This window comes from Amphiura filiformis, chromosome 3 (genome assembly GCF_039555335.1).
Source record: "Amphiura filiformis chromosome 3, Afil_fr2py, whole genome shotgun sequence".
In the NCBI taxonomy this organism is placed as follows: Eukaryota; Metazoa; Echinodermata; class Ophiuroidea; order Amphilepidida; family Amphiuridae; genus Amphiura; species Amphiura filiformis.
In genome coordinates, this window is record NC_092630.1 from 76840793 (window position 1) to 76866694 (window position 25902).

The 25902-nt window shown below is 38.8% G+C and overlaps 2 protein-coding genes across 3 annotated transcripts in view; one reads left to right on the top strand and one right to left on the bottom strand.

Moving 5' to 3' along the window:
* LOC140149154 (transketolase-like) overlaps window positions 1-5428 on the top strand; it is a 29548-nt gene extending 24120 nt beyond the window's left edge. For both annotated transcript variants that reach the window (XM_072171341.1, XM_072171342.1), the window contains exons 9-11: window positions 737-951; window positions 1698-1914; window positions 3473-5428. In XM_072171341.1, coding sequence (XP_072027442.1) covers window positions 737-951; window positions 1698-1914; window positions 3473-3639 — 599 coding nt within the window. In that variant the 3' untranslated portion in view covers window positions 3640-5428. The remainder of the gene's footprint in view (window positions 1-736; window positions 952-1697; window positions 1915-3472) is intronic.
* Window positions 5429-14266: 8838 nt separating this feature from the next.
* Window positions 14267-25902, bottom strand: part of LOC140149158 (transketolase-like) — a 29135-nt gene continuing 17499 nt past the window's right edge. Inside the window, exons 6-11 of the mRNA XM_072171349.1 lie at window positions 23444-23571; window positions 20687-20883; window positions 19500-19821; window positions 17679-17893; window positions 14994-15210; window positions 14267-14463 (exon numbers count right to left, since the gene is read on the bottom strand). Coding sequence (XP_072027450.1) covers window positions 14288-14463; window positions 14994-15210; window positions 17679-17893; window positions 19500-19821; window positions 20687-20883; window positions 23444-23571 — 1255 coding nt within the window. The 3' untranslated portion in view covers window positions 14267-14287. The remainder of the gene's footprint in view (window positions 14464-14993; window positions 15211-17678; window positions 17894-19499; window positions 19822-20686; window positions 20884-23443; window positions 23572-25902) is intronic.

Sequence of the window (25902 nt, forward strand, 5' to 3'; positions counted from 1 at the left end):
CAAAAGTAATGCAGTCATTACAAATATGCCTGTAGCTTCAGAACAATTAATTGTATTCACAATATTTTAATGTACATGTAGCAAGAAAGATAGTTTATGTACACACATTTTGATACCCCATTGTGGCATCTAAACCCGCCATTATCTTTGTGTTGAATTCAAATCAATACAATTTACTACAGCTTTTAAATTCAGGTGGTTTTTTAAAAACTGTTGTGTTGTTAATATTGAACGAAACTGGTAGGGTATCATAATGTGTGTACTGTACATAAACAACCTTTCTATGTTATTGTGAATATGATTAATAGTTCTGAAGCTATTGGTGTATTTGTAACGGCTGTGTTACTTTTTGTGAAATCTTTATAATACACTTGAAGGTTTTACATACTTGCTATTTGCTCATTGCAGTTGATCGATATGATGAGCTAGCAATTATCAGTACCATATTCTCTATAATTAACACCATAGTTTTAAAATATTGGGCTCAACTATGTCTTGCCCAATTTTGCCCAACTCTTGGTTCTGCTAATAAATATGGGCTCAATCAATCCAGTTTTATATCAAAGTGGTTGTCCGCTGAATGAAAAGAGTGCAAGGATCCAGTTAGTAATAAAAATCCTGACATGGCATTTCTCAGTGATCGGACGCTTGTACTTGTGACAAATTTTGATATATGGGGCATTATTTTTGCATTTTTACTCAAATTTTCCTTCAATGTTGACCACATTTTGTGTAGGTGAGGATGGTCCATCCCAGATGGCCTTGGAAGATCTGGCTATGTTCCGTGCAGTTCAAGGATCTACTGTATTTTACCCCAGTGATGCTGTCTCCATGGAAAGAGCAGTAGAACTTGCAGCTAACACCAAGGGTATTTGCTTCATCCGTAGCAGTCGTCCTGCCACCCCTGTGCTATATGATGGCCAAGAAGAATTCAGAGTGGGGCTGGCAAAGGTGAGTAAGAAGGGATGTACATTTTATATAACCAGGTATTATACCAGGTTTAGTTTAGGACTAAAGAATACACTCATTTCTACAACCATTTTGACAGCTTTCTGACATTTCTTTAGATTAAACTTTTTGTTAAATCTAAAGTTTGATGGACTGACATACAGTTAAAGAGGGTTTTGTGGTTCATGAATAAAGAATGTAAAAGTAGCTTTGTATCTGGAATTATCGAAAAGACCTGTTTTTCTGACATGTCTGAGAGAGTGATACATGGGTTTTCATGCTATGGGTTAATATGTTATTCTGCAATTGTAGCAATTTTGGTATTTCTAGGCAATTTCTTACATTTGGGTTACCATACTTATCCATGTGAGATAGAGGTTTTGATAATTTCAGGCAATTTAACTACTATAAAGCATGAAAAGTTCATGTTTATGAAAAAATTTTGAGCGCAGTCGATATGCGAATTTTTCATGCACACAAATATTTTTACTTCCTATAAGCCTTTAAGGAAATAAACAAATTAGCAAATATCGCAGAAACACGAGTTCACTCCAAAACACTAAATTTAATTACTGTGAATATATTGTGCTTTACAGTAAATTTAATAAAAATCGCTGTTTGTGATTGGTAAAAAATTGGTTCAGAATATCTAAATGTAAACATGGAGCTCCTAATAAAGCAGAAAGTTACTTCCAATCACAAGATTCTCCCGACAAATTATTTTGGTGTTTGTAATGTTGTTTTCCTAGGTCGTGAAGCAGAGTGAGAGTGACAAGGTTACCGTCATTGGTTCTGGTATCACCCTGGCAGAGGCTGTTGAGGCCTCCACTCTGTTGGCTGCTGACAGCATCAACATCCGTATCATTGATCCATTCACCATCAAACCACTCGACAAGGACACAATCCTAGCTGCTGCTAAGGCAACAGGAGGCAAGATTGTCACTGTAGAGGACCATTATCCTGAAGGTAAATTTACATCTGCAGTAAAGCTGAATTTATACTTGATTGCGGAGCAATTGCGAATAACACAGCTTTTGGAAAGTGATGTGCAATTGCCTAATTTTAAGATGCACCGCTTGTCGCTTTTGCTTTTATACTTATGACGGCGATAGCGATTGCAGACGACAATTAAAATATTCTAAATGCAACAAAATACATTTTTAGAACATTCATTACTGTCAATAATTATTTAAAGGTCCGTAACCCGATCGACAGCATCATCCCCCCGATATTTTTCATTGTTGATGAGGTTTTGGTATCACATAATAGATACTATTTTTCTCATTACTATCCTGAAATTTGACGCCCCAAGTCGATGTATTTCGAGAAATCATGAAAAACATCGGCCTTTACACCAGGCTACCAATTTCTAAATACTAAAATGTACTTGGATTCTGGGTAGGGAATTATGAATGAATAATCAGTCTCCTCAACAGCTACTTTTGTTTCGCGTCATTCACATTCTGTGAAAAGAGCGAACCACACTAACTGCTGAGGAGACTCCCCGGGAGACTCCAGCTTTACGGCGGTAGTATATAAGCTCTAAAAATTCCGTCATGGAGGAAGCCGGCTAAATAGCTCAATTGATTAGCGCGTTACGTTTTACCCATGAGGTACCCGGTTCAATACCCGGTAATAGTTCTCTTTTTCCTCTCCATTTTTAACACAAAGTTTTTTTACATTCATTTGAAATGTACATATTGCAAGAGGAAATATATTTTGTTTCCTTTTTTTCTGAAATGATACGAAAAAAAAAAAAAAAAAAAAAAAAACCTTTCAATACGTGCATTTGCAGCATTGTCGTCAGGTCTGTTTTGTTTTCGTCGATAGTGGCATGGCTATTGCCATCATTTATACACAAAAATCTATCATGAAGGATATAAAGACGAAACTGGTTGTGGTTAGTGGTAGGCCTATTATAATTATTAAAACTAGTGTCACAACATATAAGTATCGGAACGTGACTAGTGGAGCTTGATTGTCATGTCAGTGCACCACGCACGCACAGCACATGACGAAGGGAATTACGGCACATGTTGTTGTTGCTTGCCTGCCCAGAATGCAATTCACGCATACCAAGGTATTGGATTGCGAATTTTGTTATTTATTCACATTTACGCTGAAAATGCTCTCGTTTTTTCACAAAGCAGCATAAAGGGGACGATATTTGATATTATTATGTAGTTTTAAAGACAATCCATATCCAAAACCAATAGGGTTACCCCTTTAATAATCGAAAAGGGTAAATTAATTAGCAATATAATAGATCCAGTTAATAGAAAATGATTGGTTGATGCATTCACATGTCAAGCGGTATCGCTCGAAAGTTGAGATTTCCCAAAGTGATGTTGTCTTTTGCCTCGGCGATTTGTATCGAATGATTGGCTTGACGCTCTGAAAATGGAAGTAAAAACCGAGCATGCGTGAGAATCACTTTTCTGCAAAAGCGATCTTCCTCCATGAGTGCTAGTAACACAGTCCCACTATCTTAACCATCCAATCCTGTTTTCTTTTGCATTTGCAGGTGGCATTGGTGATGCAGTTGCAGGAGCACTCTGGGAAGAAGCTGGTATTGTCATCAAGAAGTTGGCAGTTAGAGACCTCCCACGTGAGTGGACCTTCACAAGTCCTCTTGAAACCTTTGGCATTGATCGCAATGCCATTGTAGCTGCCGTCAAGGGTCTCCTGTAGACTGTTCATATTAACCATTACTTGTGCCCCAAGTCTTAACATTATATTTTGTTGTTTTGTTGATATGTGACCGGAGGCAACTTATGCAAAATTAGAAGTGAAATGTTTGCAGCCCATTGCGTTAAAAGAATTAAATAAATCATTTTCATGGTGTGTTATTGACTACTGTTAGTTAAATCTTCTTCCTAATAGATATATAGCACATATGTTAGTCGTATGGTAAAATGATCGTATTGTCAGAACTGTTAAGCATCCAACTCATCAAACAAGTGTAATAAGTGGTAACTGCTATTGAATAGCACACTGAATCAAAAACAGCTAAAGAGTAACTGAGTAACAGTAACAACTGACCAGCAGGTGCACTTTGAATGGATCTAAACGATTTAAAAAGTGTACACTACCAAAGATAATAAATGGTAAAACTGTCAAGTGTTTTCAACAACATCCAAAATGTGACTTGGACAAAATGACACATGTTTCATGATTTTTACAAGGTTAAAAACAGTAACTCTCATTTCGGATTTTTTAAACAAGCAGTTTTTCATAATCCAAAGACAATCAACATTATAATAAATATGATTTTGAGAGTTGGCATTAAAAAGCTTTAACCACTGTGTACCAAAAAAAGAAAAGAAAAATTCTACAATGTTAAAAACAGTACTTATTTGTCAGAAATACATTATTGTTTGTGGGAAATGTTTGTTTAAAACAGCTAGGATAAATAACTTTGTGATGTGGAATATAATAGAGGTGAGACTTTTGGTGATTGGGATGAACTATTAAATTAGTTTGACACTGTACAAAAGCATTGAATTATAAAGAGCTTTATTATTTGAATATATAGGCTAGCTATCTTCCCGTATTTCTCACACTGGAGTGTTTGCAAGTGCATCAAATCTGTTGTATTACCATTGGAAAATATAAAAAGGTAATCTCTAATTGCATTTTGTAAACAGGTTTTGGGTAACAAATCAATTGGTGAAATTCCAGTCGCTTTACAAATTCAGCAATGGCAAAATATTGTCTCTTATGTGAAGAATGAGTGCCCTTATCAAGAAGGGAATAAAGGTCATTGTCAAGTTTTGTCAGATTGCAAACATGCAATCAGTGCCATATTGCATGATAACATAATATCCCCATCTGGATAAATGATCATGAGGTTTTACTTAAGAACTTGTCAAAACATTGCAAGATAATTAATTCATTGGTCATTGTAGTGTTTGGAACTATTTGTTACTACTAATACAATTTCTACAATGTGCAGTTCCTACTATGCAGGAGATTATGTAACATCATCAGATGTAAAACTGAAAAAGGTGTCTAACTTTGTCTGTGATTAAAATTGTTTGGAGCTTAAGAGCTCTCGCTCTTTGATATAATTCGAAAACTTGTCAGTCAAATATATTTTACGTATAAAAGAATTTATTTTGTATACCCACATATATGGTTAGTATAATTTCTGAAGTTTATCGTTAAATGAAAACAGTTCTACATACATGTATGCACTTGTACTGAAATCTTGTACTTAATAATTGTGTTTTATGAGCAGTTAAGGTGATATCCTCAAATAGATCAGTCAGAAGGTATAGCACACCATATTAATGTCATGATGTAAAGTGTAGATGTAATGCAAAGTATTACTACCTTTTGATGGACTTATCTGAGGAAATCATCACATTTTTGATATGTTCAATTACGAAAAAAATTGGGGTACATTGATAAAGTGGACTTGTTGAGAAGGCATAGTGAATAAAATCCCTTTCTTATGCTGCTGAAGCATGCAAGATAACTACATGTAGTTGTGTCTGTTCATTATCTAAATTGGTTTTATGCTGAATATTTACAGGCCTTCTTCAACCACAAAAAAAATATAGTGCACTACAAACAGACCAGGTAGCTCTATAATTAGTGATAGGCTGTATAAGGGTGTAGTTGCAAACAGCTTAGGGTACCAGCTTATTTGATGCAGCTTGTTCTGAGTAATTTGACACCAATTTTATTGAAATCGGCCAAAAATTGAGACAGTGCGGGCCAAATAACGACACACAAGGGGGGGGGGCAGATTTGACCTTTATTTTCTAGTTTTAGGGGAATTTTTATCAAATTAAGGATTATGTAGTGCATTTTTGGTATCTACTTACATGTTTTATGTCCAGGAAGGTCATTTATGCACTTTGTGTCTAATGAAACTTTTTAGTGTCCTTAAAATTAACGGTTTTGGGTAAAATTAGGCTGTGAGGGCGCTTTACCTTTTGGGCTATTTCATTATAAATGACACGTTCACAAAAATGGCTTTTATCATATCTGGTTGATATAATTAGGGTGATAATGCAGTGTTATTAACTTAATTCTAAGTATGCCACAAACTACAAGCTACATGAGCATTTTTACAGAATTCTGTCTATTTTTTGTATAAAAAAATTGCCAAAAGGTACATTTTTAACCAAATTTTGGAGTCCCATTTCATTTTGCCCATGTATTCTGAATTAATTCTTTGAAAAATTAGGTACATTCTATGGCAATGTGCTTGTTGCAATGAAAATATGATATGTGTGGAACATCATGCAAGTTGAATGGTGAAAATTGGTGCAAAAATGTTAAAATTCAGAGATTCTTGCAAAATTGGCATTTTATGTTAAATAAAAAAATGAGTGTCCTCTCCAATTCATGCCTCCATTTTTGTTAACATTAAAGAGGAAATATAAACCCTTACCCTACCTGTATAATCTGTGTTATATTACCAATTGATGGGACAGGGCACTGATTGAGGAATTCATTTATTTTACATACAGTAGACCACTTGTTCTTGATACCACAGTTCCGCGTTAAAAATTTGTCCTCTCCAGAACTGAAGTTAATTACTAATTGTTGAAATAAGAAGGATTATATCATAGAATGTGAAATTTGTAGAGGAAGAGTGGTCTTCCTTCTACCAAGGTGGCACATGATTTGGTATTTGTTGCATTTTTGCAAGCCTGTATCCACGATTCTGTTTGCAATTTAACAAATGTCCTCTCCAGCACAATTATGTAATTTCCATGAATTGGTAAACAAACTAAAAAATAAAAATTTCAAAGAGCCAAACCCACAAGAAATTTTTGCATTTTATTGCAAATTATGCTTACAAACCACTTTAGTGTTCAAATTATTGTCCAGTTGTTGAGAACACATATGATATTATTCTGCATTGAACTTCGGTTAGCTAAAAATTGCAATATTCCTAATTTAACCAGAATATTAACCCTGTTTGTAGTGGATTTTAAATGCTGGGGATCTTTTATGCAATAATATTGATGCAATAATATTGATGCAGCTATTTCTAAAGTTAAAGTATGCTTTATTATGTGTTAAAAATGTGTCCTATCCAGAACAAATGACACAGGAGGGTCTTTTATTTTAGGTTTTCCATGACTAGTACAACAGATTGACGCAGAATACTCACTTATGCATCAGTGTAGCTATTGGGCAGGACAAAATGACTATTTCATGAATTTTTCATGTGAAGATAAAGTTTATCCTTAAAATATGTAGTAATTTTGCACCATTTATCTGGATTAGTATCAATTTACTAATTGTTTTATATTGAAACTGGCATATTTAAGACACTGAAGTGTAAAGGAACATACAACAATTATTACAGACTAAATATGAATAAGTATGAACCCAATGTTGGTTACATATACTCTTTCAAAGTTGTGTATTAAGTTGTTTAAAAAAACGTCCCCTACAGACGGCAGCTATGTTTTACACAGCAAAAATTCAATTTAATTTTTTTAATGGTTCCTGAGGGTTTGACGCTCTAATATTTTGAGAATTATTGACACACCATCTGAACTTTGAAATGATAATGAATTTGCATGAAATAAATGAGTTTGAATTTTGACCCCTTTTGGGACTCAATGTTGTCATTTATAATGAAATAGCCCTTTTACCGACCCATTTCGCAACCATTTTTGATTTTTAAGTTGATCATACTCGAGATAATCGTCAATCATCCATATTCTGAAATTTTCAGCCATTTATCACATTTGGTGTGGCCGTGGCGCTAATTTTTAATATAGGGGTAACCTGCCCATAGCAATATACAGGGGTCAACGAACTTTGTATCACATGTAAGTCAATGGAAGCGTCTCTACACATCTTCAAATGGGTACCACGTTCAAATTTGGACAGATGCTGTTATTTATCAGTTACTTTGATTTGATAATAAGAAACAATAAAATTTTAGTAGGGGGATACGTAACAGCAGATGATGGTGGATGCGATATCGCTATTTTGACGTCGCCATTGGATTAACACATAATCATGAAATCTTCACAAACAATTCTAAATTTGTTATGTGGTGTCAAAGCAAAATTATCTTACTCTAAAACCGTTGGGGTTCTGCAAAGTACCCCACTGCAAGTATGTTAATTGTCCATTTATAACCGCTAACCGTGTATTGTGAATGGGGCTGTCAGCCCTGTATCTTCGCCAGCCTCGTACGTCCGTGTTGCGTGTCCTATGCCGCCTGCGTAACAGCTATTAGGCTGAACAGCGCCCTCACATCCTAAATTGGCTCTTAAAGTCATAATGTACGATCTTTTTCAGAATTTACCTTTATTTTTTCAAAACCGATTTTTTGGCATATTTGTAATACTTACACATGTTCTAACTTAAATCTATGAGCAAACTGTCAAATTCGTCCTATTTGTAGTAAAACGGGACGATTTTCTGTTGGTCCGACATAAAGTCATAATTTTTTAAGATTATGACTTTATGTCAGCCCCGATCGCAAACCGTAGTCTCGTACAAAACTAGCTTGGTTACGCTCCCTCCACATGTGGAGGGAGCGTAACCAAACTGGCGGCGCAGGAGACTAACTCCGAGGCCGCACTCGCTATCCTAATCCAAATAGTGCGAGATGTTTCGAGCAGTGATAGAGGTGAAGTATATGATGTTGTTTCTTTGCAAATTCCCAATGTTTTTCGCGTCCAAATATATTGGGAACTTTCATAATGATTGCATACTATCATTTTAGAAGAAAAAAAGAAAAATCTAGAAATTTAAAAAGATCGTACATTAAGGCTTTAAACTTGCATCAAAACATACAATTTGTGTAAAAATTGCATAAATATATCCAGGGGACCCAAAATCATGCAAATAATCATTAGAATCCAACAAACAGCGAAGAAAATGCCCATTTATTGTCAAAATAGTGAAAAATAGGGGGGTCCCAAGAAATCCCCCGTAGTTTTTTGGCCGGCACTGTCTCATTTTTCAACCAATTTTTTTTTAAAGGTGTCAAAATGCTCAGGAGGATTAGCTGCTTCAATTCAGCTGGTACCCTAAGCTTTTTGAAACATCACCCTTTTTGGGGGGCTGTACAGCCTATCACTACTATAATTCAAAAATTATACAAACAGTATGTAAAAATTAAAGAATCTTTAAGACCCCACCCCCCTTCTTACTGGTCTTTGATGCCCACTGTATTTGAATTCTACTGTCCTGTATTTTCAATTAAAATGTTCCTATATGAGACCTGTTCCTACAAAATGAGAGAAAAGTTGCAAATCTTGATGAGAATCATAATCTTTGGATCATAAGCATTAAAATGATAATATGACTTGACAGGGTTGCTCCATCACTTGGTCTTTCTTCCATGGTCTTTATAAGTCAATATTCCAATTGTGAATTCTTTTTTTTTTTTTAATTGTTTTCTGACATCCACAATGAACCATACATGTAGCACCTTTTCTTACCTGGCAACTTTTTCCGCTTTGTGAGAATAGGTCTCACTGCAAGGTTTGGCTTGAAGCCCCGACAGACTGGCAAGCCTCGGCACACGTAAAATAGCTGACCACTGGGACAGTTTGGATTGTATATGCAATTGTTGTTATATGTACCAATCATACTTTGTTTTCAATCCAAAATGCGTTGGAAGCAGAATTTATTTCTGCGCATTTTGACACCTCATTTGATACGATAGCCCAGAAAACAATAAAACACCGGCCATTTTAATGTAGTGAGGTCCAGATTTGAAAGTTGCACTTACATACAATACAAAACACTCAGATATCTCATATCATTACATCATCATATCATTCCTTCCATTGTACTGAACACAAAATCAATACAATTTACTGCAACTTTCAAATTTTGGCAAAAAAGTTGAAATTGTTCGAGATTAGTACCCCATGGGATTACGAATCATCAAAAACAAGTCATAGGAAAGACCATTTCTACACTGAAAGCCAAACTGGAGTCTAGGTGACTCTAAAAGTAGAGTCCAGCCACTCTGCGACTCTATGTCTAAAATGACTCCATATTGGGAGTCATTTGACTCTCTTGAGTCATAAAATTCTTGACTCCGCTGAAGAGTCACTGTTGATGACTCTACACAGGGGTCATTTGACTCCCAATATAGAGTCATTTTAGACATAGAGTCGCGTAGTGGCTGGACTCTGCTCCTAGAGCATGTAGAGTAACCCAGACTCCATATAGAGTCACCCTGACTCCATTTCAGGGTCACTCCGACTGTCCGAAAAAAGACAAAATAATGATACACATAGATGTACATCAAGATAAAAATTCAAAGTATAGACCTACCGGAATTAAACGTGTGTACCGGAATAGGAGACTTGGCGATTTTCAGACGACACGATGGAGAAAATTTGGCTTGACCACCATCCCCTTGGAATGGGAGAATATACATTCCATGGTGTCAAGAGCCAAGCAATTACAGAGTCTGACTACCTTGAAGAGTCATAAATTTCTTGACTCCGTCGACGACTCTGAATGATGAGTCAATTGACCCCACAGGTAGAGTCAACTGACTCTCCTGTGATAATCAGGTGGCTCCTTTGGAGAGTCAGTGCTAGTTTACTCCACTTATAGAGTCACTTGACTCCATTCTGGCTATCGGTGTAGGTTCAGGAAATGGACTATTTGGTGCACTCACCGGAGATTTGTTGTTGCTAGTGATGTTGTTGAGACACCTCCAATGACGTCACAGATGTAGATGACGTCAAACAAGAAGATGTGGTGGCGTCTCTTAGTTCCGGGGGTCAGGAGGTTGTCCCAAGCTGGGTCGATGTCCAACCCTTTGTCACGGTGCAGTCTGGGTCTTTTAGTTCTGATATGGATTGTTTCCAAGACCTATGAGGGAAGTCCGTAGACTCCCTCTCTAACACTATTACGTTCTCCCAGTCAATCTGGTGCCCTTTGCTCCTGTCAATATATTCAGATTTATGTTTTGTTAGCCTCTTTTCGAGCTTGCGTCCAGACTCACCAATGTATAGGGAGTCACAGTCTTTGCCAGGGATGCTGTACACAACACCAGATTGCTTTTCTTGTGCTAGTTTTATTCTTTGGGGGAGACAAGAGATCTGCGTAGCGTATTCTGCGGTTTGAAAGCTGTGCTGACACCAGCAGAATTAAAAGCCCTACGCAACCGTTCCAAGAGGCCTACCACGTAAATCAAGGTGACAAAGATACCCTTCTTGCTGCTATCTTTGTCGCTGTCCCTTTTTTTGCCGTTGTTGTTTTAGACGAGCCCTGAACAATGTCCAATCTTGATAGCCGCTCTCGTGTAGCACCTCCTTCACGTGTCTTATCTCCTTTGATCTGTCTTCAGGATCAGTAACAACCGTCTCCGCTCTGTATAAAAGCATTCTCACGATAATCAGGTTGTGTTCCAGCGGATGGTGTGAGCTAAAGTTCAAATACTGATCCACGTGAGTAGGCTTGCGGTATTTGGATTCTCACCGATCCGTCTTGTTTCCGAGAGACTAGCTGTTCAGTTTAGAAATTTGTTTTAGTCCTTTTCCGCTCATCAGGATGGTTTCAATTTCATAATTTCTTCCCTTTATGCTTCTCTCCGTCTCTTCCTTCTCACTGTTTTGACAAGCTCAGTGTATGCAGTTTTTTGTGTTTTGTCTTCCACTTCTCGAAGTTTCTTTTTTTACGTATCCAAATCCTTTATCAATTTAACCATGACCCGAATAAAGCAGCAATATTTGTTTTATATACCCAATAATACCTTACTATTTTCAAATTAGGCCATTATCGTAACGTTTCTTCGGAAGTAATATCCATCTCTTATTCGGACTGATATAATTGCAACACCCAATGCGGTCGTTAAACCCGGGGTCGCTAAATGGGTGTACGTGGATGTACACCGGTCAATAGCTCGTTTCCATGACCTTGTATAGTTCATTTTGATGAAATTCTCTCAAATACAAAGTATAGTTTTTTTCTCTTTTCCACTGAGCACACGCTTCGGTGCCAATGCTTTTATTTTGTTTTGTTTTTATAAACAAAAGAACAATTAAGAAGAATCACAAAAAATCATTAAAAATCACAAAAGAATTACAAACGCAGCATTAATAACAAAGTGTTACTACATTTTAAACTTAAACAAAATACAAGAGTATTACTTAAAGAATCATGTTATCTGAAAAAAATACAAAGTATAGTTAAAACAATGCCCCCACTTAGCATCAAATGATTCCAGATAATTCCAGATGGAGAAGGCAAACCCATAAATTGATCTCTGGGACAGTGAAAGCCGGTGGAAAGGAACTAGAACAGCACGGAAATTGAGGTTTCGTAGACCGGGTCTGGGGTGAGGCTGGAGAGGGTTGGGATCGAGAAGAACATTGGCAAAGATTTTAAATAAGTCACACAGAGAAGCAACATCATGCCGCTTGCTAAGAAGAGGCAGGTCGGAATCCAAGCGAAGGTCCTCAAGAATGACACGACAGGCGAATCTTAGAGTAGACTCAAGACGGTTGGTAAAGGTTATATTCAGAGGATGCCAAGTAGTACAACCCCGGGGTACAACCATACTCCAGAATGGGGCGAACCAAGGCCAAATACAAAGAGCGACGGTGACTCCACTCACCATGTGGTGAACTCTAGGCAGCTAGCCGAAGAGTAAACATTGTGTTTGATGAAGACGACATCTTAAATTCTCACGTTGTGTCGTTGTTTACCTGCACCCAATTCATATTAAGGTTCTTGATTGTCAAAGAGATCCTATGAAGGTTTACACCATGACGTACGATGGTAATATCAACTGGATAATGTATGGTAATATCTACTGGATGATGTGTTTGAGCTACTGAATTTTATCCTCTCTACGACATATTTCACATTCAGAGGGAAAATGTACAGACAGTTATTTGGAGCCGCTATGGGCAGTCCCGTTTCTCCGTCAGCCGCGAACATATTTATGGAGCATCTGGAAGAGTTCGCCATCACTACAGCGTCTATGAATTGTAAACCCACACGCTTGAAACGATATGTTGATGACATACATCATGTACATGTATTGGAAGTAGTCAACAAAGATGCCATCTTACCGCTCACTAACCATGCTAACCACCTCAACGTAATCGACGATACCAACTCAATCAAGTTCACTTTCAAGGAAGAAAAAGATGGGAAACCCCTTTTTGTGATACGTTGATTGTTCGGCGCGAGGACGGCACTGTCAAGCTATTGGTGTATCGCAAGGCCACACACACCAAAAACAAAATCAAAAAAGTGCTTCCCACCTGTGGGTACCCGCCATGGAGTATTGATAGAGTCAAAACACAAATTGAAACACCCAAAGAGAAAAAACATCAAGAAAGACGAAAACAGCAAATCGAGGGGCATTGTTGTCATTACCTATGTGGAAGGTGTCTCCGAACGTATCGCCAAAACTTTCAAAAGCTACAACATTGCCACCTCCATGAAACCCCATTGCTCTCTAAGGAATGTTATTTCATCCTAAAAGAAACGTAATCCTAAGAACTCCGCGGATGTTATTTACGCCATGCCTTGTAAATACTGTAATTCTACGTATGTAGGAGAAACGGGAAGAAAGTTACTCACTCAGTCTGGCAAGCGAATGGAAGAACACCGAGCAGAAGCGGAAAAGGCATGGCTAATGTGCGGACTCGAGCGGTTAGAAGGGCGTCACAATCCATTGTTAACAAATCGACCATCACAGACCATGTGCAGAGGAACGACCATATTATAGACTGGGAAGGGGCTAAGGTAGTAGGTAAGGAGGTAGATAAATACAAACGGTGGATTAAGGAGGCGATAGAAATCAGAAAGCAAGAGACCATCATGAACAGGGACGAGGGGCAATACAATCTCAATCACGTGTTTAACGATCTTCTTGGAAAAAGAACTGGCGTTGCTGAGCAACCAGTATCAGTGGTAAACAGATTATCGTCATAACAACAATAGTGTAGAAAAGGGCGTCTGGTAGACTACGAATCGTCCACAGTAAGTACTGTTTCTTGGACTAGAAATAAGAAAAATCTACTATTATTATACTCTTTAGCTATTTTTGATTCAGTATGCTATTCAATAGCTGTTACCACTTTATAGTTATACTACACTTGTTTGATGAGTTGGATGCTTAACAGTTCTGGCAATATGACCATTTTTATGTTATAACAGTTATAATGACTAACATTAGTTATAATATATATCTATTAGGAAGATTTAACTAACAGTAGTCAATAACACACCATGAAAATGATTTATTCGATGGTTTTAAAGCAATGGACTACAAACATTTCACTTCTACTTTTGCATAAGTTGCCTACGGTCACATATCAACAAAACAACAAAATATATAATATTAAGACCTGGGGACAAGTGATGGTTAAACAGTTTCCAGGAGACCCTTGACGGCAGCTACAATGGCATTGCGATCAATGCCAAAGGCTTCCAAGAGGACTTGTGGAGGTCCACTTCGTGGGAGTTCTTTAACTGCCAACTTCTTGATGACAATACCAGTTTCTTCACTGAGTGCTCCTGCAACTGCATCACCAATACCACCTGCAGATGCAAAAGAAAAACAGGATTGGATGGTTAGGATAGTGAGACTGTGTTACTAGCACTCATGGAGGAAGATCGCTTTTGCAGAAAAGCGATTCTCACGCATGCTCAGTGTTTTCTTCCGTTTTCAGCGCGTCAAGCCGATCATTCGATACAAATCGCCGAGGCAAAAAACGACATCAACTTTCGAGCGATACCGCTTGACACGTGAATGCATCAATAAATTATTTTCTATCAACTGGATCTATTATATTGCTAATTAATTTACCTTTATTCGATTATTAACTTTCGGTGATGAATTAATTCAAAGCAATAGTTATTGACTAATGGATGTTCTAAAAATGTATTTTATGTCATTTAGAATAATTAATTGTCGTCTGCAATCGCTATCACTGTGATAAGTATAAATGCAAAAGCGACGTGCGATGCATCGCAAAATTCTGCAATTGCACATCACTTTCCAAAAGCCGTGCATGCCAATCGCTCGGCGATCGAGTATAAATTCAGCTTTACTGCAGATGTAAATTTACCTTCAGGATAATGGTCCTCTACAGTGACAATCTTGCCTCCTGTTGCCTTGGCAGCAGCTAGGATTGTGTCCTTGTCGAGTGGTTTGATGGTGAATGGATCTATGACACGGATATTGATGCTGTCAGCAGCCAACAGAGTGGAGGCCTCAACAGCCTCTGCCAGGGTAATACCAGAACCAATGACGGTAACCTTGTCACTCTCACTCTGCTTCACGACCTAGGAAAACAACATTACAAACACCAAAATTATTTGTCGGGAGAATCGTGTGATTGGAAGTAACTTTCTACTTAATAAGCAGCTCAAGGTTTACAATTAGATATTCTGAACCAACTTTTTACCAGTCATTATGTAAACAGTGATTTTTATTAAATTTACTGCAAAGTATATATTCGCAGTAATTAAAAATTGTGTTTCGGAGTGAACCCATGTTTCTGCGATATGAAATTTCTGCAAATTTGTATATTTCTTTAAAGTCTTATAGGAAGAAAGTGATATTTATTTTCGTCATCGGACGAATGCTACGCTCATTGAGCACGATTATGTAACATATTGTTACGTGGCTCGAGACTCGAGCTGCGTGTTCATGATTTTTCATCATTCTCGGTTGAGTATTCACGACTCGCTGCCCTCCCTGCCTGAATTCTCTCCTGTTTTTTGTTTTTTTGCGATTTCATATTTTGGAACTGATCTTTTAATTTTATGAAGACGGTATTGAAGTGATTATTATCAGTATGATTCGGTTTTTCCGAAGTAATAAAAATTCAACGCATAATGAAAGTTTTTTTTGGTGTTTTCGCCTTATATAGCAAGGTTTTGTTCATATGGACACAGTTGCTGTTTTGTTTGTTATTTGTTTTTGCAGATGAATGGAATCGTTTAATCGCGTCTCTACGAGACCCTGACTTGACCAAACTCGCCACATCGAACTTGCCATCTCTGCTTATGGGGTCAACGGCAGCATCCACTACAAAGCAATACTTGGCGGCATGGAAGAAATGGAGCAATTGGGCGTCATCAAAGACTGGGGTGTGCATTTTCCCGGTCAAACCATTTCATTTGTCTCTATACATATCCCACCTGGCGCAATTAGGCGCTAAGTCGACGGCAGACATCGCGATGGCGGCGGTTAAGTTCGTCCACAGCCTGGCAGGATTGTCTTCTCCAACGGACAATACCATGGTTGTTTTGGCGCTTCAAGGGTTCAAGAGGGTTACCGCGGCCCCTATAGTAAGAAAACGACCTATTTCAGCAGACATATTGGCAAAAATGTTCGTCGCTCACGGGCACCAGACGGCTTCCTTGGCCGAATTACGCACCCTTTTTGTCATCTCTATCTCATACGCAGGTTTTTTGCGATTTGACGACGTCAGAGACATTTCAAGATCAGATTGCGCAATAACAAAGGACAGTCTTACTATTCACCTCAAGAAGGCAAAAAATGATCAGTATAGGCAGGGTGCGGAAGTCACTATTGCCCGCACTTTCAAAGCAACCTGTCCTGTTGCAGTGGCTGAGCGTTATTTCGCCGTTTTAGGCGACCCAATTGATTGCAAGTTACCACTAATTCGGCGTCTCACAAACTCCAAGCGTGGCCTTATTCCGACCTCACTACCATTAAGCTACACCCGCACGCGTGAAACGGTGCTCGATTTCATTAAGCCTTTCGTCCCCGACATCTCTTTATACGGGCTTCACAGCCTCAGGTCGGGGGGTGCATCTGCGGCGTGCAACGCTCACGTGCCGCCCCTGCTTATTTCTAGACAAGGCAGATGGAGGTCGGAAAAAGCACGCAACGTTTATCTTCAGCCAGACGCTTCTTCCAAATTACTGCCTTCTATGTCCCTTGGTATTTGAATAAATCTTTTCAGCTGAGCCCTAAATTCTCAAACTGGACCATGTTTGAATAAATACTTTAGTATTAAAAAGAATATAAAATCCTTGAACTTATAACGCGACATTTTTCGCTTCAATTTTGAGATAATATAATAATTAATAATGATAATATTACATTAATATGTTTGATATATAAATGAGAGAAAAGAGTAAGATGCATTCAGTAATAAATCAAGCGAGGAGTGCAATGCTCACCGCTACATTATGTTCTCCATTTCCAGTCGTACTTGTGTTTTTCACTTAGTCTTTTTATTATTATGCATAAGGTAGATATAGAAAATAAATGAATTTTCTGACGGAGGAACGGAGGAAGAAAATATATTTTGTGTGCATGAAAATTTCAGGAATCGACTGCACTCAAATATGTTCATACACACTTCTTAACTTTTCATGCTTTATAGTAGTTAAATTGCCTGAAATTATCAAAACCTGTATCTCACATGGATAAGTGTGGTAACCAAAATGTAGGAAATTGCCTAGAAATACCAAAATTGCTACAATTGCAGAAAAACATCAACCCATAGCATGAAAACCCAAGTATCACTCTCTCAGATAAACAGGTCTTGTTTTTCGATAATCCCAGATACAAAGCAAGCTACTTTTACATTCTTTAATACTTTACTCATGAACCACAAAACCTACTGAAATGTATCCACATATCAGGCCATCAAAACTTTAAGATTGGACAAAAAGTTTAATAATAGAAATATCAGAAAGCTGTGAAAAATGGTTGTACAGTGTATTCTTAACCTAAACTAACCGAGTGTAAAATGCCCACCCTTCTTACTCACCTTTGCCAGCCCCACTCTGAATTCTTCTTGGCCATCATATATCACAGGGGTGGCAGGACGACTGCTACGGATGAAGCAAATACCCTTGGTGTTAGCTGCAAGTTCTACTGCTCTCTCCATGGAGACAGCATCACTGGGGTAAAATACAGTGGATCCTTGAATTGCACGGAACATAGCCAAATCTTCCAAGGCCATCTGGGATGGACCATCAAAACCTACATAAAATGTAGTCAACGTTTAAGGGAAATTTTGAGTAAAAATGCAAAAAGAATGCCCAATATCAAATTTTGTCACAAGGACAAGCGTCCGATCACTGAGAAATGTGAAATGTAGTCAGGAATGTAGTCAACTTTGATATAAAACTGGATTGATTGTGCCCATTTTATTGAAAGAGCTATGAGTTTTAAAATATTAGGCGAGGCCAATAAATATTTTGTGTAAAGCGTCCAATTTTATCATTATTTTTTGGATCCAATATTTTCACACACATGGATTCATCAAAACATAATATAAACGAAATGTGTTGCATTAAGACAAATTTGAAATAGGCACAAATTAATTTCATCTTTGCAAAGCTCTTTGACATAATCATGTGACCAAATCAAATAAGTACTTTCGTCCTATTTGTTCATCCTATTAAGCCAGAGAACTAGGTAAAGTGCATAACTATCATACCTATGTGACTAAATATGCAGTTCTGATGCATTCCGATAGGAATGAGACGAACATCATTAGAACATAATAGATCTATACTGCGCCAATAAAGTATCCTTACACTTGGAAAATTAATCACAATTTCAAAACTGAAAAATACTGGGGTAAATTTGTTTTTTAATAGATCTAATCCTGCACATTATGACACCACATTGAATCCAATGTGACCTCAAGAAGTAAAGTTACAAGCAATTGAATAGACGAAGGTCCAGTTTTAAAAGTGACAAACTGGCCTTTCCACGGCGCAAAAAGATTCCAACAAGCGCAACAAAGAGACAACACAGTTTCTTCAATGAAGCGTTTATATTGAAAGCAGTTTTTGTTTCAGTTTTTACTTCTCTGTACATTTAATAACTTTCATTTTATTTGTCAGTTCTTTTGTTTCAGTTGTCTTTTGTTCCTTTTGTTTTAAATTAAAGCCAAACGCATAATTTAGCCATTCACCACTCTCAAACCAGATGTCTAGTCTGTGGAGTTTTGAATAGGCCAGTTTGTCACTTTTAAAACTGGACCTTCGTCTAATCAAATGCTTGTAACTTTGCTTCTTGAAGTCACATTGGATTCAATGTGGTGTCATAATGTGCAGGATTAGATAGTGCATCTATCAAAAAAACAAATTTACCCTAATATTGTTCAGTTTTGAAATTGTGATTATTTTTCCAAGTGTAAGGATACTTTATTGGCGCAGTATATATCTCACGCGAAGGTCGCCGGTTCGTATCTGGCCAGATGCTCTGGTTTTGTTTTCAATGTTTATGTGCACCGCGCTAGCTACTCTGGGGAAGGATTGAAATTTGTTCATTTATATTGGCCTAAGTTGGTTATATGAACAGCAATGTTGGTGGAAAGGTTGAATTTTGGTAAACCCATATCACTAATATGTATTGAGATATTCGTCTACTGTAATCTAAAGCCCCTTCCAATAAGCAACTCACCATTTTCAACTAAACTATTCCCTAAATGCTGTCACAGTACCATACAGTACCTGTATTTTGAACTTGCTATCACCGATTTCACGATATCCATGTGTGCGGCCATTGTATTTACAGTATTTGTAGAAATTCCTTTTTAATTTAAAAGACCACTAACCACTGATCAACAACCTACCAATTGAAATACCAGCATGTGAGCCACAGAAGTTGGCGTTTGTTTGTGAAATGGCTCCCATTCTGATCTGGTCATATGCTCTTGACAAGAAGGCGGCAAATGTACTACCAAATGCAACGGTGCGGTCACGACAAGCGCATCCGATGGCTACTCCTACCATGTTTTGTTCAGCAATGAAGCATTCAACAAATTGATCCGGATGCACTTTGCGAAAGTCTTCAGCAAATGTAGAGTTCTTGGTATCACAATCCAAAGAGACAACACGCTGGTTAGAATTGCCTATTTTGATCAGACCACTCCCATAAGCTTTACGTGTGGCAATCTGCAAATTGAACAATGTTGACAATAAACAAAATCAGTAAGACATGTTTCACACATACTTTACTAACTCTCACAAAAGATGGCGCAGTAATTATAGTCCATTTACCTTCCTCGAGTCTGTAAAGTGGAATCAAATTTTGAGATTTTTGTAGGACTCTGTTATGCTAGTTGGATTCTTGGCATCATTTCCTTTTTGAAAATGTATACTTTTATATACTTCTCATCATTGCATTAAGAATAAAAAACAGGATCTAAATTACCGACTCGAGGAAGGTATACAGATTATACATGTTATAGATCAATTTCATCACCAGCTTTGTGGAGCAGAATGAATACGGTGATATATATTTTTTACAAAAAGCATGTTGTACACACAGAAAATGACATAGAATGGTGCATGGTGAATACCAGCATCTATGCCATGAAGCAAAAATAAACACATTTCAAACATAAACTACCTCTTTGCTGGAACACCAAACTCATTCAGGCACTAAAAAACGCTGCAATTACTAAAAAGAGTTCACTAATAATCTGCACTTTTTAATACCTAATTTGTGGCAACAAATGTTCAGAACTTGTTGCCACCAATTTAGAAATCAATGAATTAAAAACATGCAGATTTCAAATGCTGCACTGAAAGTTACTCAAACCTATGCAACACAACATTCTCTGCATTAATGGATATAGATGACAGGGAACACTTTCAACAAAACAATTTCAAATTCAAGGGGTTTAACCCTACAACTACGAAGTCCGTGTTAAAAATATTCAACCATTTTGGAATTTGCCTCTCATTAGCTGCAAATTGCTATATTTCATTTTTCCATACCACGTAATACATCCATCTTCTACTTATGTACCCTCACCTTATCTCCCTTCTTGTAGCTAGGTGCTTCACTCAATTTGATATTAGCAATGCTGACTGCTGGTGCATCATTAACAGCTGGGTTAGGCAACATACCATGAGGTCCCTTGTTCACAATAAGATCACCAATAGCTTTTAAGGCTGCTTCTGCTTTGCCCCCAAGAGCCTTGCCATGCCAGTTGAGTTCATCCTCAATTCCTGATCAAAACAAACAGCAATCTTTTTTAACTTGCTGTCTAATTATGGTCCTTTTTAATTCCATAAAACATGTAAAAGCTACAACAAAATGCATCAAAATGAAATGTTATTTGTTGGTTTATTTCAATACTGGATTCGTTCCATTAAGCAAGTCATTTTACATGGGCGGTTATTTTTCACACTGTTTGCCGCTCTGGGCTGGGTCATATCATGGGGGCTCTGGGCTGGGTCATATGGCATTTTTTGGCTGGGTCATGTTATGATGGGGCTCTAGACTGGGTCATATCATACGGCTCTGGGCTGGGTCATATCATGAGGGCTCTGGGCTGGATCATACCATTGGGACTCTGGGCTGGGTCATGTCATGGGGCCCTGGGTCAAATCATAGGGGTAGGGCTAGTGGGTCATACCATGGGGGATTGGGGCTGGGTCATATCATGGGGACTGGGTCAATACATCTTTCTATCTAACTATCTAGGCTATGTCAATCCACTGTTGGATGTGCCCTACTCATGATCAATCCATACCTTTCTATCTACTGCTACTCTCGCCCATGTTGTACCAATATAAACTCCTCAACAAAAGTTTGGAAAGTTTTTTCAAGCATCTGTGTCTCCAATTATTTGTGACATATTCATATCGTGTTGCATATCACTGGATAGCTACAATACTCCCCTTTACAATGACACCCCATTTGAAACAATAACATTTTTCACGGCTGAGTACGCGCCTTGTGAATGTAGTGGGGTCTCAAACAAAATTTGCCAAATTGACCATTATTGTGTTCTCAAACAACGCTAGCCACTAATCTCAATAGCAGCCACAATAGTCATGCACCTTCTCCTCGTGCTGCTCACCGACCTGGTTACACGTTACTGTTGGATGGAATTCCATTCTTCAACGAGGATTCGTCGCAGGTCATTCAATGTGGTTGCATATGGGCTTCTCTGGGACGCACAACACGATCAAGCTGGTCACACAAGTGTTCAATCGGGTTGAGGTCTGGCCTGATGGCAGGCCATTTTGACTCTACTCCCATATTCTGAAGGTAGTCGTTGACTACCGTGGTTATGTGGGACGAGCGGTGTCATCTTAGAGGATTGCATTAGGTCCCAGATTGTGAAGTTATGGGATTGCAGCTTGCTGCACAGAATAATGGTAATTTGGCAAATTCGTTTTGAGACCCCACTACATTCACAAGGCGTGTACTCAGCCGTGAAAAATGTCATTGTTTCAAACGGGGTATCATTGTAAAGGGGCGTATTGTAGCTATCCATTGATATGCAACACGATATGAATATGTCACAAATAATTTGAGATACAGATGCTTGAAAAACTTTCCAAACTTTTGTTGAGGAGTTTATGATGTTATATCATCTCTCCACCTCCTCTTCTGTCTACCTCTTCTTTTTTCCCATTCTTGGTTGCAATTCTAACTACGAGTACATCTTTAATATTATTATTATTATTAATCAACACTTATATGGCGCTCTAACAAAGAGCACAGCGCCTTACAAAATATACAGGCAAAAATGAAGCAAGAAATAAATACAACCAACATTAATACAAATGTGTTTTAAGCAAACGCTTGAAAGCAGGCACAGACACCGCCTCCCTCAACTGGATAGGCAACTCATTCCAGAGCCGTGGAGAGGCAACGGCAAACGAATGATCACCAGCTCTCTTATTTGATCGTGGAACCAAGAGCCTTGTTGTATCTGAAGAGGAGCGGAGTCTGGGCCTATTTTCGTGCGTTACCGTGTCGCTGAGCAAGGTAAGCAGGTCACATAAATATGGTGGAGCGACATTCATCAAACACTTATAGACATACAACAATATTTTAAACTGTATTCTATCCTTCACTTGAAGCCAATGCAAGGAGTTCAGGAGATCCGCAGAGCACCTGTCCCGTCCACAAGCAAAAACTAGCCTGGCCGCCTTATTCTGGACACGTTGTAGCCGTTTGAGGTCGGCCTCACGGGCACCAAACAAAGAGAATTAGCATAGTCTATGCGGGACAGGACAAGTGCTCTAACGGCATGATGACAGGCTTCCTGAGAAATAAAACGGCGTATGCGACACAGATTGCGAATGTGAAATTTGATAGTTTTACACAGGGTACTAATATGGATGGACATGTTCATTACACCATCAAAGGTTACACCCAGGTTCTTAACAGAGATTGAAGGCTCAATTGATTTACCATCAAGCTTCAGTTGGATATCAGACACTAAATTTAACACTCTTGGGCCCGCAACAACAAAAAACTCAGTTTTTTCTTGGTTCAATTGCAGTTTGTTGTCAATATTGTTAATATCTTTTTCTTATGGCCTTAATTCAATTACATAGATGAATCTGTATAAAAGTACTGACAAAAAATGCGTCCAATGCAACAGAACCAGCAGCAAGCTGAAGTATACATTCGGCAAATATGTATTGACTGTTCTGAGGTATGCTAATAAGACTTAGTTTTGAGTAGAAAACATAATGTGGTGGTTATTTCACCGCTGATACGCAGAATGGGTTTGCATCATTATTGAAGGTAGAATGCCTACATTACCTGGAATTCCCTTTCCTTTGAAGGTTTTGGCTACGATGGCTGTTGGTTTGTCTTTCACAGTGCTGGCATCATGGAATGCTTTGCAAAGAGCTTCAACATCATGACCATCTAGAACGATTGTGTGGAATCTATACGCCATGCAAGAGAGAGAACAAGAAAACAGTTTTGGAAGAGATTCATCAGGAATACAATATTCAGATTTCAAACTTTTTCATAGTATAATTCCAAGAAAAAAGTCACGTTTTCCATACAGTTTCGGCAATCCAGTCTGTTGCCTTTCTCAATGGTGTCTGCCAATCGATCCTTTGTTGGATGGTATGACGTCATCGGAAGATGATGACGCCCTCAGGATCAATCAGGATCAATCAGGTCGTAGACGTGACTCAGTTGGTAGCCCCCCCAGTCGCCGTTCATTAGGCTCTCTTTCATATATACTTGGTTGTGACCTTTTCCGGTGTCGTGATCTTTTCCGATGTCTTGGTTGTGACCTTTTCCGGTGTTGGTGTCCTTTGGACACAGGGTGTTGTGATGCGTCTAGTGCATTAGTGAGGTAGATTAGTAGTTTAGTGCTTGCAATTTTCTGCTTTCAGCTTCTGCCGCTGGCTAGCCGTAAGGCGAAAAGGGAAGCAAAGTACGTAAGCCTTCCCCTGCCAGTACATAGCCTCTCCTACATCAAGACTCTTACAGTGCCTCCCAGCGACAACACACGGTAACTGGGTACCCCACGGCCCCAGGCGAAACTGTAAGGGATCTCGGAGCAGCTTTGTGCCCCAGAGATGCGGCGTGCAGGCCCACCGGCGTGTGGACATGCCCTGGCGCCCATCAACCAAGCCCCAGCTATGGGTCAAATAGCTGAGTTAGTTCACTACCTCAGGCGGTTTTGAGATGCAATCTCTTGTCTCCGACAGAAGGGCGTTTCATAATAGTTGATACTCTATGGATACGGTCAGTGAACACAAGCAGCTTACCTGTACAACTTACAACTTAAATAGCTGAGTTAGTTCACTACCTCAGGCGGTTTTGAGATGCAATCTCTTGTCTCCGACAGAAGGGCGTTTCATAATAGTTGATACTCTATGGATACGGTCAGTGAACACAAGCAGCTTACCTGTACAACTTACCACATCTGGTTGGAGACGGAAGTGGTAAGAGTGAAGGGCGTTGATAAAACGATTTCCCATTATTATACAGCGGCCACATGACAACTGTGAGAAGGTAAACTCCTTTGTTAAACCATTCTGTAGGAGTTGCGACCGCAGAAGAGTTGCCCTGGCGCCCATCAACCAAGCCCCAGCTATGGGTCAAATAGCTGAGTTAGTTCACTACCTCAGGCGGTTTTGAGATGCAATCTCTTGTCTCCGACAGAAGGGCGTTTCATAATAGTTGATACTCTATGGATACGGTCAGTGAACACAAGCAGGGAGTCCTGAGACCTGTACAACTTACCACATCTGGTTGGAGACGGAAGTGGTAAGAGTGAAGGGCGTTGATAAAATGATTTCTCATTATTATACAGCGGCCACATGACAACTGTGAGAAGGTAAACTCCTTTGTTAAACCATTCTGTAGGAGTTGCGACCGCAGAATTAAGCAGCAAAAGAAAAACTATGACAGCAAACCTAAACTACACTAGGGTTAGAGTCCCTACAGAAACACCAACTCCTGGAGCTGACACGGATTCTGAGAAATCGAATGATGGCTTGTCCTCAAAGCCGCAAGGAAGGGACAATGCTGACATATGTGGAAGCAAAAGGAGCAACCTTATGAACTGCAAGAAAATTGTCACAATCTCCACCATGAATGTGAGGACCATCAGAGAACAAAGATGCAGCGAGGAACTGGTGTGCAGCTTAATGGCATACAACATAGACATCCTGGGGATACAGGAACATCGTATAGTCCATAAGGAACCAGTCAGATATGAGAACATCCTTGGTCAGACGCTAATTACAACTTCAGCTGTCAGAAATAGAGCAGGTGCAGCAACTGGCGGAGTTGGCATCGTTCTCAGTTCTAGTGCAAACAGCTCACTAGCTAGCGTGACACAACACACAGACCGTATCCTGGCTGCCAACTTTCAGGGTAACCCAGCAACAACAGTAATAGTTACCTATTGTCCAACTAACGTGGACAATGAAGACAACATTGAAGCACACTATGACAACTTAAGAAGAGCCATCGATTCCATACCAGCTCACAATGTCCTTGTTATAGTAGGAGACTTCAATGGTAGAGTTGGAACTGGAGATGCAAGTTATACCTATCATGACACAACCAACAGAAATGGAAAGTATATGGTAGATTTGGCAATAGAGAAAAACCTCATAATTGCTAATATCTACTTCCGAAAGAGGAATGGAAAGCTGTGGACGTACAATGAGCCCTACGGGAAGCAAATATCAACTGGACTATGTTCTGATTCGGAAAAAGTGGAAGAACAGCTTGCTGAACGCTGAAGC